The sequence below is a fragment of the Trichosurus vulpecula genome, chromosome 7, assembly GCF_011100635.1.
Source record: "Trichosurus vulpecula isolate mTriVul1 chromosome 7, mTriVul1.pri, whole genome shotgun sequence".
Lineage (NCBI taxonomy): Eukaryota > Metazoa > Chordata > Mammalia > Diprotodontia > Phalangeridae > Trichosurus > Trichosurus vulpecula.
In genome coordinates, this window is record NC_050579.1 from 217,342,930 (window position 1) to 217,362,132 (window position 19,203).

The 19,203-nt window shown below is 34.7% G+C and overlaps 1 protein-coding gene across 3 annotated transcripts in view; it reads right to left on the reverse strand.

The window, feature by feature from the left end:
- The window catches only part of PHF3 (PHD finger protein 3), a 98,867-nt gene that overhangs the window by 61,307 nt on the left and 18,357 nt on the right, over positions 1–19,203 (reverse strand). Inside the window, exon 2 of one of the 3 annotated variants that reach the window (XM_036769454.1) lies at positions 15,724–15,992. The exons of 1 other annotated variant lie outside the window; for it this stretch is intronic. In XM_036769454.1, the coding sequence (XP_036625349.1) occupies positions 15,724–15,967 (244 nt within the window). In that variant the 5' untranslated portion in view covers positions 15,968–15,992. The remainder of the gene's footprint in view (positions 1–15,723; positions 15,993–19,203) is intronic. One more of the 3 variants, XM_036769455.1, reaches the window with a different exon arrangement.

Below are 19,203 nucleotides of genomic sequence, written 5' to 3' on the forward strand. Positions count from 1 at the left end.
CTATTTTTGTGACCTTAGACAAATCATTTAACCTCTCTGGGTTCAGTGATATTTTTAGTATCATTTAAGCTACCTTACTAAGACAAATGGATTTTAACATCTAAAGTACATTTTCTAAGTTTCAAACAATTTATAAAATTTCATGATATCCATTTTATTTTAAACTAAGAAATTTCTATAATCATTAATTTCACTTTCTTAACTTGTCTTTCTTAGTGCTCTAAGCTTTTACCTCACTACTGTCAACTCATCTCCATCATTTCCTACCTGTTTATTTCATTTGACTTCTTCCTCATCTCAGGACCCCTACCCCTCTCTGCTTAGAGAAGGGAAGACAGTTAAGAGATCACTCCAGATCCTCTATTTAAGGAGGGGCCCCAGGGCAGTCATCTCATCATTTCCCACCAAGCTGAAGGATTTCATTTCTGCCTCAAGTGTGGGCACTACTCTCCCCATTCCAACATTTCTTTATGTGTTGTCTCACCTCGTTAGAATGTAGGTTCCTTGACTTTTGGCTATCTTTGTATCCCCAATGTTTATTACAGTGCCTGGCATACAGTAAGAACTTAGTAAGTGTTTGTTGACTAAATGATCCCAGGGGCAAGCTATCAATACAATGAAGCTGTTGAATTTTTTAACTTTAATAGAATACTATATTAACATTTGTTAATTTTTTAAAACCACAAAAAAGGTGTTAAATGATGAACATGAAATTCAGTTCTAAGTTTTCTGAAGGGAAGGAAATTGTTTCTCATACACCACAAAGCATTCCAACCTAAAGCTATGTTTAGTTAATAGAAAAAGTAGAGATGAAACCTAAGTTTCAGAGGGGTTAACTTAAAATTCTAACTACAGACATTAAAAGTTTAGGTCAAAACCTGCTACCAAACATATTTAATTAGTAGTTGAATATTTTATAAAGCACTAAAGTGTGATCTACCATTTTTAAAAAAGAATATTTAAATAAAATACTGTAAGAATAAGCCTAAAATTTTGCTAATATATTTCATTTCCCCTATCAACAAAACTTTTAGTTTGAGAGCCACCAACAAGTTGTAATTACGAAATTTTGCCAAACCTATAGATTTCCCTTCTTTTCAACTAAACATTTCAGTAAACATACAATCTTCTATTTCTGCCTTTGCACAAGCTGCCACCTATGCCTGAAACGTTTTCAGAGCTGTTTTTAAGGTGCTGCCTCTTGCAAGAGGCCTTCCTTGTTCTACCTCAACCCAACACTCCATTCTTCCTCCCTCTCTAAATGAGAGGGCCAATGTAGTCAAGCCTTAAGTGGAGGGAAAAGGAGAGGAGGAAAAAAAAGCCATATTCTCCATTCCCAGCATGAGGGACATCATGAGCAGGATGAGGAAGGAGGGAAGACTTGGGTCAGTGGTTCTATTTGGTAGAAGCACAGTTGACTAGGAAGCCAAAAGACCCTAGTTACTCCAAATTTCAGCCAAGCTGGCCTACCTAAAGTTCCTCTTCCCCATGTACTCTATCTCCTGCCTCCATGTCTTCACAAAAGCATACAGCTTTGAATAAAACTTTCTCACCACCTGAGACACTTACTAGCTCTAAGATCCTGAGCAAGCCATTTTAAACTATTTGTTTCAGTTTCACCTTCCCAGGGCTGTGGCGAAACTAAAATGAGAGAACTGTTAAGTGCTTTGTGAACATTAAAGCACTATATGAATGCTAGCTAGTATTATTGTCCTCACTGTCTCCATCTCCTATGGGATGTTTTTCCTGATTCTCTTAGCAGTTGGTGCTTACACTCTGTTCCCAAAGTGTCATGAATATACTTCATTTTATTCCCACCACAGAAATGCAAGCTCCTTAGGGGCAGAGGATGTTTCTTTTTTTATTTTGCACAGTGCTTTGAACATAGTAGAAGCTGGTTGGATTGAGCTGGGCTGAGTTGGACCTTCAATGCCAGACTAAGGAGTTTATATTTTATTTAATAAGCAATGAGAAGCAATACGTTGTAGGAGAATACTGGCCTCTGACATATAATGGCTGTATGACCCTGGGCAAGTCAGTAAAGCTTTCAATGCTGTCCAGACAACTTTCTAAGGATACAGATGGCAAAGAATGAACTGAATTATACTAATAGAGGTGGCTTACTATCCAGAAGTTCCCTTAAATCAATAAAATCACAAGCCCAGTCACTGTTGCTAAGGGGTATAGAACTAATAAAGAGTTTTGTTTAGTATAGAGTGGCAAAGTGAGGTTGCTAAGAAGAAACTGGTCGAGACGCGTATGACATTTCACAACTAATTCATTTGGAACAGGTTCTGCTTCAAAATTCAAGTAAGTCTTAGGAGAGTTAAAATTCATTCATCAGAGATAACTTATTGCTATGTGACTATAATCACCTATTGTCTAATACCTTGATAAGATTTCCCTTGAGTTTTGATTAAAGGGTAGAGCAGATAGGGGCAATTTTGAAATAAAAATCATTTCAGAGAAGGTAAGCCTGGCCTGAATGTGGATATGGGAGATATGGACAGGCAGAAAGAAAGGCAAAGTCGCTGGGTAGATTAGAGAAGGTGCAGAAAAGAAAATGAGAAAGTTTCACTTTAGGCTCTATTAAAAAATTAATTTCCTAGACTTCCTTTATCACCAAACTACAGGTTACCAATGCCTACTCAGTAGGAACATAAAACAAGGAACCCTACCAACAGGGACAACGTTTACATATAATGTGTATCCTGGTCTTGGAAGTCAGGAGACTTAAGTTCAAATCCTCCTCACTTATTAGCTACACGACTCTAGGCAAGTCATTTAACATCTTAAAGCTTCAATCTCTATTCGGTTTACTAGTAAGTAGTTATTTAGCAGAGCATTTTACTCCCAAGATAACCCTTCAGGTAGTAATTCAAGGTCTAACACCTGAGGCAGCTAAGCATCAAAGTAGATAGAGCCCTGAACCTGGAACCAGAAAGATCAGAGTTCAATATGGCCTCACTTACCAGCTCTGTGACCCTAGCTAAGCAAGTCACTTAGCCTGTTTGCCTCAGTTTCCTTATCTGTAAAATGGGAATAAAAATAGCACCCACCTCCTAAGATGATCTAAAGATCAAATGAGATATTTGTAAAGCACTACATAAATGGTAGCTATTATAATTATTATTAACAGGTTCGTTATTTAATTTCCCAATTCATAGATTAGCAGCAGACAGTAAAGTGAGCTGGCTGGATACTGCTAGAGGAAGACACTTTAAAAGCAATACAATTCACCTCACACTGAGTTAACAAGTTAAATTAAGCAAATAAATTGGTCCCTATACTCAAAGAGTTTACATTCTACCAGAAAAAAAGAGGGAAGAAGAGTAACACCAAAAGAGGAATAAGAATTAAGCACTCGTGTATATATGCATGTGTGTAAACACATACACATACAAGCACCTACCACGCACTAGGCATTGTGCTAAACATTTGATACTCACAACAACCATTAGAAGTTGTGTTATTACCCCCATTTTACAGTTGAAGAAACTGAGGCAAACAAGTTAGGACTTGCCCAGGGTCATACAGCCTTGTGGGCCAAGGCACCACATAGCTGACAGGGAAATGACTACAAAATGCATTCCTAATAACTGCATTAGAATAGCCACGTAGGATCATTTAATTATACGAACGAGCAATCCTACATATCGCCAATAGTCCTTAAAGGTATAATGCAGTAACTGACATTCCAAAATTTATGTCAAAACTTCTATTTTCAGCATATTACTTAAAACAATATGATACTGTCTAACTTTGGTCTTCATCTTCATGGTGACCCTCAATCCTCCTAATTCCTAAGCCCTTTCTCATTCGTCACCTCTGCACTGGCTACACTCTTCTCCCTTCTACATCTTGACCCCTTGGTGAACCAGTTCAACTCTACACCGTCCTTTCAAGTCTTATCACTGACCTTGTCCTGCCGAGACCAAGCTCTGGATCATTTACAACATCCAATACCTTTTCTTATGTTCAAGTGCTGAAAAGAAGCTAGAGAAAATCTCAAAACTTCAGATTGGGTCCATTACAAATATACATAATTTCAATTGGCCCCCTCACTGTGGCAAGGTAATCTGTTTTGTTGTTCAATCATGTCTGACTCTGCAACCCCATTTGGAGTTTTCTTGGCAAAGATACTGGAGTGGCTTGCCATTTCCTTCTCTACCTTATTTTACAGAGGAAACTGAGGTTAAGTTACTGGCAGGGTCACAAACAGGATTAATAACTTGCCCAGGGTCACACAGCCTAAGTAAGTGTCTGAGGTCAGATATGAACTCAGATTTCCTGACTCCAGGACTATATACCAAGCCTCTGTCTAGCTGCCCTTTTTACACATCCCCAATAAATTCACTTTCACCACAGCAGCTTTTCCAAACCTCTTCAGTCTTCTATCTTGGCTTTCCCTCCACCTGTTTTCAGTAATTAAATTTTGCGCTGGTAGTGGCTAGGATTCTTTGAGTACACATACAGAAGTGTCTATTGTGTTTTTTTAATGTAACAAAAAAAGAACAGGTAACATTATACTAATCATCTTTCCTTTTTAACAGCATTACTTACTGTGGGTTGCAACATAAAAATAGATAAATAAATATTTTATTTGGCGAAGGGAGAGCATTACCAAACAATGAAAGGCTTCACCGAGTAATTACAACCTGAACAGCACCCTGTATCAATAGCTAACATCTAAATGGTGCTTTGAAATTTGCAAAATATACATTTTATCTTTTGACACTCAAAGCAAACCTAGGAAGTAGGTCTTAAAAAGCATTTCTATCTTCCATTTTTACCAATACTTTGAAGACAAAGATGGTATGCTTACCAAATTTAAAATTAACACAAAGCTAGAAGAGATAACCAACATAATTAATAATAAGCAGAATTTAAAAACATCTCAAATAGCCTGGAATGTTGGGCCAAATCTAGTTAAATTTTTTTAAGAATAAATGCAAAGTATTACAATGGATTAAATAATCAACTTCATACATTCAAGATAGAGGAGATATAACTAGATAGTAGTTCTTGTGAAAAAGATTTAGGCATTTACAAACTCAATGAATTCACACCATGATTATAGCAGCCAAAATACTAACTGAATCCTCAGAGGCATACTATCTAAGGCAAAAGAGGTTACAGTCTTTCTGAGCTCTGCCCCAATTAGACCATACTTGTACTGTGTTCAGTTCTGGATACCACGTTTTAAGAAGGTCATGTGTAATTTGGACAAAGTCAAGAAACAGACAAGCTGCTAAAAGAATGTGAAGGGGAGGGGATAACTATCATTTAAGTATTAAAGGGCTGTCAAGTGGAAGAGCAATTAGACATTTTCCATTCAGCCACGGATCGCTGAATTAGTAAGAACAATATATGAAAGTTTTAAGTTGTAAAGAGTTTGATTTAGACTTGATGTTAGGGAAGTTTTTACTTAAAATCAGAACTTTTCAAAAGCAGAATAAGCTGCCTTAAGAAGGGATTCTTGTTGAGGCAAAGACAGGACTTAACAACCTCTGAGGTACTTCCAAACTCTGAAATTCTGAGATTTTGACATTCGAGATAAGTATCTCTAAGTGCTAAATAACCCTGCAGGGCAGAATGTCCAGTTCAAACGGTAGCAAGAAGCTTTTGTAGCTTCTCTTAAATTTTTCAATACGATAAAAGCTGATAAACACAAAGAAACCTGTATTGCAAATGAATTTGTAAAAATCACAGCCATTATTTACAAAATGTTTGATCCTCACAACCCAGTGAGGTAAGTTCTCTTATTTGCTCTCTTTTACAGATGAGGAAATTGGGGCTGAGAGAGACTTAAGTAGCTTGCCCAGGATTTCTCAGCTACTAAAGAGTCAGAGGGAGGATATTAACTCAGGTGTACCTTCCTCCAAGTCTAGCACCCATTCAAAACATCACCTAGCCTATTACTATTTTATATGTTTATCTATATACGTACAGATAAAGGTAGGAACTAGACCAGACCTGTAATTTCATTACGACAGATAAGTTTCAAATAAGAAAACTCCTTTTACCATTGAAGGTTAACACCTTCTCTGTAACTTAGTCTTAAGAGTTTCCTAAAATAAAGAAAAGGAAAATGATGCACCCAGAGGCAGGACTTCCTAGTTGTGGGGCCAGTTCTCAGAGCAAATTTGATTGCATAGGACCCACCCAAACTCATAAAAATATAAATACACTTTGAATAGGATACAAAAATGTACCTGCCTCCACTTGTGGGAAAAAAAGTTCACGTAAAGTTTCTTTAAAAAGCTTAAATTATCTTAAATCAGAAATAACTGTCTCAAAAGTTTTAGGTGAACTTAAATGTTCCACTAATTGTATAGGGACTAAAAGGCAACATGAATATTGGAAAAAGTAATACAATCGGGTATCCGATGAAACCTAGGCTCTTATCCTAGCACTGGTATTTAGTGTGTTCTGTCATCCCAGCCAACTTACTTTACTCTCTGAATAGGTGTCTTAATCTGTAAAATGGGGATAAATCATTCTTAGAATATCTTCACAAGGAAATTTTGAGAAAGGCACTTTGTGACTATGAATTATCACCCATTTATGGATAGGTGCACCTATCTGAAGAAGGGGCAATTTGAAAGTTACAGCCTCTGTCTATCTATTTTTATATATACACATACACACACACACACACACACACACACACACACAAAATTACTTCTTCTTTCCTCTTCTCCCACTCTGCACCACTACCATCATTCAGGTATACTTTCAGAAAATCTGTAAATTTTTTCAATTAATATTTTTAGGCCAAGAATATGGAAACCCCCTAAAGGGGAGCGGGGGGGGGGGGGGGTGTTTGGGAAAGGTCCCAAAGCCATTGTATAGTGTCAGTATATGGACAGCACTCTTATTTATCTTAAGACAGTTTCCTGGAAAATTACCACTAGTAAAAGTTGGCCTTTCTAACAACTTCCAGAAAAGAAAACAGTTTTGCTGCCATCTGAGCCCATACATAGCTACATTACAAAGAATTATAGAGCTTCTTACTTCCACTTTACCTATCTGGATCAAACTAATCTCCTAGTTAGCAAAGAAGATGAAGAATCACCAAATCACATTATATCATAATAGAATTCCCTTGAGATTTTGTACCCCTAAGTGAAAGGTTTCTCACAGCTTATACAGAGTAAACAAACTCAGACAATTTCAAAAGATTAAAAAATTAAACCTTTCCCAAATAGCAACTATTATTTATCCTAAATCTGTTGGCCTCTTGTCTGAAAAGTTAATGCTACATCTGCAAATCTGCATTATCTTTAAAGCATTAGGATGAAAAGCAAATATATGCCTACCCCACTATACCTTAATTCTTTGGGGAGAAAGAAGTAGTAAGCAAATGATAACTTTTCTAATTATAACACTACTTTAAAGCTACAAAACAATTTCTCACTCCAACAAGTAGGTGATACACTGAAGTTAAATTGGGTACTTCAGGAATAACAAATGAAGGCATGGAATTTAAGCAGAGAGAGGAAAAAGGAAGACACACCTTGACACATTCATTGTGGGGTTCTTCTGCCCACTGGAACTGCCCACTGGAACTATTCCCTTGAAATTCATTCATGAGCTACTAGTCAGTAAAAGGAAACCATTGATAAAAATGTTAATCAATTTGGTTTGCTCAGCAATGCAGAATGGATGCTAAAATTAAAACAAGTTGTACTGGTTGTCAAGGGACCAAAAAAAAGAGAAAAAATCTAGTAAATGAACAATAACAACAACAAAAATCTCCTACTACTAAGGTTACTCCCAAAATTATTTTTTTCTCCAGATTGGGTCTATTAAAAAAAAAAAGAAAAAATCCCTAAAATTATTATTAAACAATGATCCTGCTTCCTCCTGCCAATTTTGTTCTTTCCTCTACATCTAGTCATCATCTGGCTTTAGATATTTTTATTTTCCCCAAAATATGCCAATCATTGTCATAAGGAGGGGAAGGCCTTAACTCCTCTTAGTTTTATTCATCAAATGGAAATCAATAAAAACATTTACCTTCTCACCCCATAGAGAGAATATCCCTTGTCTGCTCTTGAAAGTCAAGACTAAGAGAGTTTGGATTTTATCCTATATGCAATGAATGAGAAGCAAAAAACTGAGGCAGTAATACCAAAGTTTTACTTTAGGAGGATTAATACTGCAATGGTATGCAGAATGACCCAGAGAAGGAAGCTTGGAAAAGAGATCAATGCCATTCAAAAATAAAAGATATATTTTACAAACAACATTTTAAATAAATTAAAGATCCTGTACTGAAAAAAGGTGAAAAACATTACAAAGGGAATGACAGGAATTCAGAACCATCTGAATATGAGAGAGGAGAAAAAGGGAAGAGCCAAGTATGAAGCTGAGCTTTTGAGCCAGGAGAATAGGGAAGTCAGTAGATGGAAGTAGTTTGGGCAGAGATAATGGCATAGGTTTTACACATGATTCTATCTAACCAAGTAGAAATGTCCAGAAGCTATATGGCAATGCAAACCAAAGCTACAGTAGATAGAAATAAAACATTCAGATTTGGTAGTGTTTTGCATAGTGGTAACAGTTAAAGTATGGAGTGAATAATATCAACAAAAGAGAAGAATGATGAGGAACAAGGAGAGGAATCTTAGGAGAAATTCACTTAAGTGGCAAGAAGCAGAAGCAACAAAGATACAAGGAACAATCAAAGGAGGAGAAACAAAATGACATTATCATAAAAGACAAGGAAGGAAAGAATTTTAAGGAAGAAATGGCCCCTAGAGTCATATGGCAAAGTTGAGGAGCACCAAAAGGGTATCAGATTTAGGGATGAGATCTCCCAGGAAGGTGTACAAATAATAGTGTGAGGGCAGAATAAATGGTAAAGAATGGCAATTAGAAAGGATAAATAGAAGAACAGCTAAAGTAAGTAGCAGGTTGCAGGAAAGGCACTTTTTTTTTAACAATATGAAGAAGACAAAAAACCAGGAAGAGAGAAGATGTAAATTTAAAAAAATTTGGGGCCCCACCAGGGCAATTGGGGTGAAGTGACTTGCCCAAGGTCATACAGTATGTCAAGTGTCCGAGGCCAAATTTGAACTGAGGCCCTCTTGACTCCAGGGCTGGTGCTCCACTCACTGTCCCACCTAGCTGTCCCAGAAAAAAGGGGTAAAAGAGAAAATGAGAAGGAAAGAGAGAGAACTGAAAGTACATTTTCCCACCAATTGTGTAAATTAAGTCATACTTCTATTTCTAAGGACTCTACAAAACACCTTCAACTAGCAAACACTACTCAGGATAATACCTTTAAAAGGCAAGAAGCCCCAGATGCATCAGCATCAAGAATATAAACAAGGTCATAGTAGCTACATAATATCTTGACATCCCTTCAAGGTCAAAGGTACTCCGAGTTTCCAACCTTCTTGCTAATGTATATGCTACGAATAATTGAACATGATCCATGATAAAATCACACTATGGTTGCAATAATACCTCAAGATGATATATGATTAAAGAATTTAGCTTAAGAATTTGGAGTACAAAGATAGTAAGTCTTTAAGAATGTCAAGTTAGGTACATCCTCTCACTCTCATTGAACTTACAATCATGCACAAACACTATACAATAAATTATATAAAATAATAAAATATATAAAAGAGGTGCGAATGTTATATGAGGTACAAAGAATAAAGGGTCACTATTAACTAAGGTCAGGTAAGGGTGACATCAGGGCAAATTTCCTGGAGAAGGCAGCATCTCAGCATGTAAAGGATGAATGGTACTTTGAGGAATAAAGGTGTGGTCATCTCAAGCACTGAAATGTGCTCTGCATAAGCAAAGGCAAAAAAAGTGGAATATACAAAGCCTTTAAAAAGAAAGGTATATAATCTAATTTGGCTGGACAGGGTATGTAAGGGGAGTAATATATGATAATAGGAGGAGGAGTGGGGGTCAAGGTACTAAATTTTAGAGTGCTTGAAATGTCAAGAATTGTGAATTTTATTTGACAAACCTTATCCTCAACTCCTGTAGAGTTTTAGGAGTTTTGCAAGGTAATTAGATGGAGATAGAGGAAATACGAGGAGGAATCTAATCAGTTCAGACTCATCCCACTCTAAAAAGGAATTTCAACATCCCACAACTAACTGGGACCAAAAATAATGAAAAACTAGATTATTAAAGCATCCTCTGGAAAATGTCTATGTCATTTCATTCTCCCTCATATACTTTCTCTTATTCTTCCCCCAAAAAACTATGGATTCTAACAAGAATTAAAACAAAGATTAACATGCAAACTGAAGAAAGCAAAGGCAAAAGCGCAATACACAGGATTACAGAAATGTTAAAAAGAAAAAAGTCAAGAGCAGAGAGATCAAATCGGTACAATGGTCAATGTTAATACTATACTATCAAATTTATAGCATATCTTTTCCATTAAGAATCAATAAACTCCAAAAGCATAAAGTGGTATGTGTAAGTCACAATCACAGTTTGGCTTAAATGTTTTCAGGCAACTAACTTTGAGGGAAGATGTATTACTTGGGGTTTTGTTGGGAAGTGTCTACTGTGTCCAAATAAAACGTATCGATAAGTGTGTATGTACACACACACACACACACACAATTTATCTAGAAATTTAAAACATTATGAATGTTTATAAGAATTGGAATGGAAAATGCTAATTTCTAAAAATAAATTAAAATAAGCAAAAGAAACAACCAGACAGATCTAAATATTAAAAACTCTTACAAAAGATGAAATGGATTCCTAGAGTTTTCATCCATTGGTGAATTCTGTCCTCTTAAAGAACACAAAAGTAACACTATGCCTTCTTCCACAAAATAACCCATCAAATACTTTGAAGAAAATTATCAGAGACAATTATATTCAGTCACAAGCCTGGGTTCTCTTCCTCACTCTATAATTTATTGTGTGACCGGAAACAAATGCCAACTTCACATGTTGAACACCAAATACCAGCACAAAGAACTAAAGAAGCTATATTTAGCAGAGGAAAAAAAAATTGTTATTGAGAGTTAAATATGAGTCAACTCTATACTGTGAATCCACTTGTTAGAGCTAAGATCCAATTTAGTTGTTTGTTTTTTTTAAAAAGAACAATAAAGAAATAGTATAGAACAGAAGCAACCTTGAACAGGTAACCAAAAATCAATAATGGGAAATAAAACAGAAATAATATCAGTACTAATTGTCTTAATTTTATCCAGAGGTTTAACCAATGCAGAAATTGCCATATCAAGGAGACTAACTACAAGAACCCAGAAATTTCCTTAGTCAGCAAATATCTGCCAAACAAAAAGCGAAGACTACCAACGGGCAGCACCAGGTTAGAGTATAAACTTGCTTGTAAAACCTTCCAAAGGATGACGGATGATTAATTATAAGTCATGAAGAAGAGAGAAGTAGTAGAGGGCAAAACCAGTTTAAAGAAAGATTGGCAAGAAACCAAGCAAAGTCACCTCAAGGGCATTTAAGGATGAAAATCAAAGGGCTACAAATGAAAGAAATGGAAAAGATTTGCAAAAATCATTATAGTAAACTATTTTCTCTATCAAAAGAGAATGGACTCACCATATTTGGAACTTAATTGGGTGCCTGGCACACAGTAAGTACTTAATAAATGCTCTAACATCATAATCCTAGATGTGCTTACAGAAAAGATGGCAATACAGAACAATGATTGGAAAAGTGTTCAGATTTGACAACAAAAGTATCAAAAGACTATTATCACAGGCATGTGTACCCAGAAAAGGTGGTGCCATCATGTAATGCAAAGGCTAACCCATGGATATCCTATGTGTTCTACTGTTATTTCAATGTCAAGAGAGCTAAGGAAGGCTCACAGAAGGCCTGTGAAGGATTTTATAGGACATAGACAAGAGAATACAAGGATGAGTTGTAAATGGATCATGATCTCAATTAGAAATACCCATAATGATGTAATCAGATATCAAAAAGTATATATAGTAAGTGATTCTGGAACCTGTTTTAATTTTTTTTTAATTAAGCTGATACAGTAAATTTTTTAATGCAAGTATAAACCTTAATTAACTCCATTAAAAGGTTCCACAAAAGTCTAACAGTTGAAATTATTATACTGGGGCACTTTGTTCTACAGGAATGGGGTTGCTATGGAAGATTCTTAAGCAACTAAAATCCAAGCTATAAAAGCTTACATTGTGGTCTTTCAGAGATATTGTATAATATAATCTTATAAAAGTATATTACTCTCCACACCTCATCCCCTTTTACTGTAGGAGAAAATAACATTTCTTCTTCACACCTTGCATAGCTCTATTAGCTCTTTAGGTTCACATCCTTTCAGAAAGGATGGATGGTTGGTTCTACTTAACATACTGAAAGTCTTCCCCTACTGCGTGTATCTCCGGTTCCTCACTCTTAAAGCATGAAAATGTCCACCTCTTCTTCCAGTCATTTATGACTCTGATAATGTCTTTTATGTCATTCTTTTATACAAACATTGTTGGTAATATGCTACACCTTCCTTTACACCAACTACAGATCTTTCCATTGTCCTTAGGAGTCAAGTATAAACCTGATTCTTCTAAAATGGTGCTGGTTCCATGATTCACAGCCTGGGACTACTGAAAACATCAAACATTTTCACAGGGCAAGCAACTGGCCTTGTTTTTATGTGTAGTAGACAATACAACTGAAGATTGAGTGAACCTGCTTTCTATATGCCAAAAATACACCAAGGAAACACTAAAGAAAATTAAATGATTACATTAAGGCCAATCAGCAGTAAACAAAAATACTCAAAAAAAAACCCCAAAATCCAAACTTTCATTTGTGCTGTTCTATTATTAAATATGACTTTAAGTATATTATCATAAGACTTATAAAACACAGAAAAGCTTAAACATATAAAGGACTAAGCACTAGTATTTACAAGGTACAACTTTAAAAATTACATGGAGAGTGGCATTATGCCAAGTGTTTCTCAACTACACTACTGATTTTATAGGGACAAAAGAACAGTTGAGAAAATACTTTGCATGAAGATACAAGAAACAAACTGAAATCAGACATATTCTTAACGAAAGCTAATAAAATTTGGACTAATATAGGAAATACAAAGTAAACCATGGTAGAATTCAAAAAAAGACCAAAGTAAAGGAATTTAAAAGTAGCCAGCAAGATGACTATGATATAAACATAGAGTTATAACTCACTACCAATAGAAAATTAATTAGGATTACATATTGTATCAGATATTGTTAAACTATTTTCATAAATTTGAGTACAGGCCTCATCTGCTGTGAATAAAGAAATAAAGCAATATATGACCATAAAGAAATAAATCAATGTGACCCACATTAATGAAAATACCTACTTGACTTTTTAAGTGTTTTCCCCCTCTATGCTTTACAATTACAATCTTGAAATCTCCACAACTGAAAAAATAAGCTAAGAATTGTTCAATCACTTTAGCAAAACTACTGAAAGCCTGGGACTTTACAACAGCAACTTCTCCAGTTCAGCACAACTAAGAAGCAGAATTACCAGTTACATTCTTCTAAGAGTATACAAATATATTATTTATCTCATTTTCAGCCATTCCAAATAAATGAGGTAGTAGACCCACGAAGATAAACTACTAATCATATTTTTTTCATTGTAACAGAGAAAATTAAATAACTTGTGAACCACTTAAAGCTTTAAAACATGTGTCAACATAGATTCTTATTAACATGGAAACTTCTCCAGATGCTTTTCAAGGAATTAAGCTTCCCAGTATCACCTGAAAATGTAAATAACCAAAAGGCACCAAAAGGCTCAAAACACTCCGAAAGGTCATCTAGTTCAAGTATCTCTTCCCCACCATGTTCATGCTACATAAAGCAATACAGACATTAAAGAATTATTATTTTAAAAGACCTATAAAAATGCTGCTACATGTTTCAACAATCTATCTGTATAGAAATATTAATAACAAGTTGATCAGAGAGCTTTAATAAAGTACATGCCCCAAAGCAACTTTAATGTAAAAAATTGTGAAAATAATACAAATTGATTCATTTAAATCAAAATGTCAAACTCTAAAAGATAACTTCAAACAGCAAGCAATAGAGTCATAGATTATAAATAGAAGGATTTTTTTGATGGGAAAGGAGTAAAATGAACAAAGTAAATGAACAAGAGTCCTAAAACTTTTACTGATAAGGTGATAAAGTTTTCAACAATTTAATTTTTTTTAATCCCAAGTCATAAACTTTTTATCAAAATAAATCACCAAAGGAAAAAACCCCTACAAAACAATGAAAGATTTGGAATTTTGCAAGTGAAGAAAAATGGGTGGATCAAGTGCCAACTGTGAATTAAGTTAGCTGATAAAGGAAATTTTTTAAACACTGCAACAAATACATAAGCACAAATTAGAAACACCGTATTAACATTAAGTACCAAAATAGAAATCTTAAAAAAAAATTTTTTTAAAGTGGAAAAGCTTCAAGACATTTAGAAAACAATGAAAATATTTCAATGTAAAATTAAGTGACTTCAAAGAAATATCTAGGTAGAGCTATAAAAACTGGAAACAGTTCAAGACCCTTGTATCACTAGACGGTCAAACAGAAAGAACTTCAAACTGTAGGTAGTAGAACTGGTCTAAACAATCAAGTGGGAAACAACTCAATGTACAAAGGTAGAAGGATTGGGACACCTACATCTAAGTTACAACTTATATATTTAACAGAAGAAAATTAGCTAGACAGAAAATTTTGCTCACATTTAAAAGTATTCAATTGAAAAGTCCTGCAAAAAAAATAAGTCATTGAAAAACAGTCCAACACATACATTTGAAAAACTACTATTAGGGAAAGGATAAAAAAAATTACCAAATTTTTCATAGGTAGTAAGATTTTTTTCTTCTTTTATTAAATTAATTGAGACATATGATTACCAGAAAATTTGTACTTTGCTGCTTTAAAGTGTTATTCCTTTCCTTACTTAAAGAAAGCCTGTGGTTTTCCCCAAACAAAATACTATAATGTTTTAAAGAGTATTTATACAAAAAATGTAAATGTCCTTCAAGTTACTGCCAGTCCAACTACCTTCATCATTTCAATTTTCGAAATTCTTTTAAAAATATTTTATTTTGATCACATACCACACTGCCTTTTCTATTCCCAAAGCACACTTTCTATGATGTCTAAATAAAAGAACTCATTACAATTCTTCTATCATACTTCTTTACTAGTGGCCATTCTACCACAGAATATCAAATAGAAAACCTGTCATTTAAAACACCTTCACCACCACCATTAGGGTATGAGAAAATATAACAAAAGTATCATATTGTGCCCCATAAAATGCTCTCATATTCTGGTTTTTCAATGCTACAGATTTTGATTATTTTTTCTGGCTGTGAGGAGAGTGCCTGCACAAAGCACATCAAGGATATAAACTGGGATAAATAATAGAGAGGACTGGAAGTGACATTGAGAGATTCTTTAGTCCTTCCCCTGTGGCTACAGATAGGACTACAATTTAAAGTGTCCCAGAAGAAAATTCAACAGCCCTTCCAGAGAGAATAGTCAGGAAGGCTCAATAAGTTCTTATTCTGATGCCTGAGAAGCTCTAAGCTATAAAGGGTAGAATCCTAAATTCATTTTCTTCATCATCAAAAAGGATGCTGCTAAAAATTACTTTATTTAAATTGCAGATTTAAAAAAAAAAGATCATAAGAGTTACCTGTTGAACAAGGCATCTGGAAATTGGGATCATTGCTATCCAAAACAGGCAAACAGAACTGGTTACTCGCAGATCCTAGCATAGGATCCTTATCGCTGAGCATGTTCTTCAGCGAGTCCTCTAAGACATTCTGACTTGTACTAAAATCCTCACAGACTTCATTCTCCAGGTTGGATCCTAGAAATAGGGCATCATCTAAGTGTTCAGTAGGAATTAAATGATTAAATGTATCAACTATATCCATGAAGACTTCTGTGTGTCTTTCAGCCCTATAGAAAGACAAAAAAAATATCATAAGAAATAAAGCTATCGAATGTAAAATCACCTACAACCAAATTATTTTCTTTTTCCTGTTTTGAGTCTAAAAGAACACTTAAGGTATTTCTGAATTGTTTCTTTAAAAAAAAAAAATTCTCACTGCTGTAGACTATGCATTTGGCAATTCAAAACCAACTTTTATTAAGTATGATTCACCATGCATGTAGAATGGCATATTTCTGGTTTACTGTTGACAGGCTACAATATATTTATATTTTTAAAAGAAAAAAAATTGTCAAATCTCAAATTACATAGCTAAATACAATAACCCATTTTAAGTCTGTTTTAGATAAATTAAACTATCTTCTAGAATAACACCTAAAATATACATAGAGTAAGTATGAAAGTGAATTACTCTTAAAAGCATTTTATGCCATTACTGTGAAAATTATACAACAGCCTCATTTTATTTGTAAAGCACTCTGAACTTTAAAAATATATATACAAAGCATTCCAGAAAGTCAAAGCTTAAACTACACTAAGATTTTTAGCACACAGCATAAATATCCAATTTCCTGTGCATTTACTTTCGAGAAAAAGAGGCAATAAATAGCAGCAACATTCTTTTTTTTAAATTTCTTCATGAGTTTGTATGTGAGTGTGTATACATAAACATATATGTATACACACACATATCCAGGAACTGGTACAGGTTCCCCTCAATCTCCAACTCTCTAACATCTGTTATTAATCATGAATGATGTTCAGAATGAAGACCCTCAAATACTGAAAGATTAATCACCAAATATTCACTGATTTCAGTACCCTAACTTACTATGGACATAAAAGTGAACTAAAACCATTTAGAACATTTTTCAACAGAAAAGGAAATCTCCGATTAATGCGCATTTAATTTAGGTTAAAAGTTACTTCAATACAATTTAGACTATCAAACATCAGATTAATACACTTTAGAAAAATTTTCAGCAAAGAAAAAAGGGAATTTCTGATTAACACCCACTTAACCAGAAAATTATATCAATCAGAAGACCTAATCCCCAAGCATTCCAATGAAGTACTATAAAGGCTAAGCCATAATCAGATTAGCCATAATTATTAACCATGCTATCCTAAATCTTCTACAGTAACTAGTGACACATACTGAAAAAGTACCACTGTCCAGCCCTACACTAACAATTCTTTGAAAGATGTAGATATTTTCTCCATAAAAATGAAGTATCTAGATCAGACAGTAGAAATGACTAAAGGAGAAACACCTGAGATAATCTTACTCAATAATGTCCTTCTCAAGTAACTCAAGTCCAACTATTTGTAATTTCAATAAATATACTAATGAGTTACGTTACAAAATTTGAAGGATTTAACTTTTAAATGCAAGTTTTTTTTCTACTGGTGAGTTTTACAAAATTATATATCAGTGATAGCATATCTCACTTTGTCTAGAAGAAATAAATCATATATCAAGTATTCTTCCTTTTAAATGGGTTCTATTAAACTATGATCTAGCATGGTCTCCTTATGATAGACTTAACAAAACAGATGGTTTAAGACATAAGTTTGTTTATTTTTTTCCCCATGCAAAGCAAACAAATACACAACCAAAGAAATCGCAGCTAAATGGAAGATGAGCTCAAGGATTCTACTTGGGGATGCACTATACCTAAAAACAATAAATAAATATTTCCTGTGATACATGGTTAGTTCACCTTGCAATGAAAAAGCCTAAGAAAACATCACTGGAAAGTAGCTGGAACTTATGTCTCAAAAACTGATGGAGAGACAGAGAAATATCTACGAAGAATTTAACAAGACCCACCCAAATTAAATCACATACTTTACTGTTCAGTGACTTCAATGTGGAGATGGACTTACCAAGACAATAAAAATACATTGGAAAAATATACTTTGGGAATCAGTAAATAAAGGACCATTTCACTTTGGTTTGTCCCTAGCACACTATTAAGCACTAAAGAAAGGTGATGGAGATAGAAAGAAAACCAAAAACAATTCCTGCCCTCAAGAAGTTTACATTCTACTAGCAGGCTATAACAACAACTAATACATTTCATGATCTGTAAGGATAAAGAAGTAAAAACAAGTAGTACAGTCATCAAGAAAAGTTTCCCAAAAGAGGCGCCACATAAAGTGAGACTTAAAGGAAGCCAGTGATTCTAAGAAACAAGAGTTGAGGAAGGAGTATACTCTAGGCAGTCTGTACAAAGGTAGAGATGTATGCAATGCAGTCAAGAACAGCAAGTATCCCAATATGTATAAAGGACAGTAAATGTAAAATAAGCTTGAATAGGTAGGCTAGGGTCAGACTTTTAAAAGCCAACCTGAGGCATTCATATTTTAAATAACTTTTAAATAACTGAAGCAGAAGAGTAACATATTCAGACTTCTGCTCTAGGAAGTTTATTTCAGCAACTGACCACAGAAAGGAAAAATGAAAGCCACCAACACAAAAAAGAAGCTGTTGCAATAGTCTAGGCAACAGGTGATGATGGCCTGAAATAGATGGCTTTGTGAGTAGAAAGAATATGCAAGAGCTATTGTGGAAGTAGAATTAAAAAGATTTGGCTATTGATTAGATAGGGTATGAGTGAGAAGAGTGAAGGATGAATATGAGGTTGGGAACCCAGATGTAAAGACGGTCACTCTTGAGAAAAAGAAATTTGGAGAATGGGTGGGTTGGGGGAAAGACATGTTTTTGAGATGCCTGCAGAGCATCCAGTTGGAAATATAGGACTGGACCTGAGGAAAGGGATTAAGGCTGGATATATAGATCTGGCAATCATCTGCACAAAGATGATAATTGAACTCATGTAATCCCAAGAAAAAAATTTTTAAACAAAAACAAAATGATCTTTCTGTTTGTCATTAAAGTGTTTTACAATACAGTGCAAGCCAATGTTTCCAGACTGATTAAGTCACAAGTCCCCTTAACAAATGCTACTTTCCAAACAAATTGGACTGTTGCTAATTTTAGTACACTACATTCCAATTCCCACCTTTGCACATGCTATCCTCCTTTCTTCCACCTCCTAGAATCTCCAGCTCCTCTTAAGACTTAACTCAAGTGCCATCTCCTAAATTGAGGGCATTCCTTATTTGCCCCTGGGTTGGCACTCTCCCTTCTGTTATTTTATGTTTCCTTACGTAACTATCGGTGTCCCGAGTTCTCTCCAAGTAGAGTGAAAA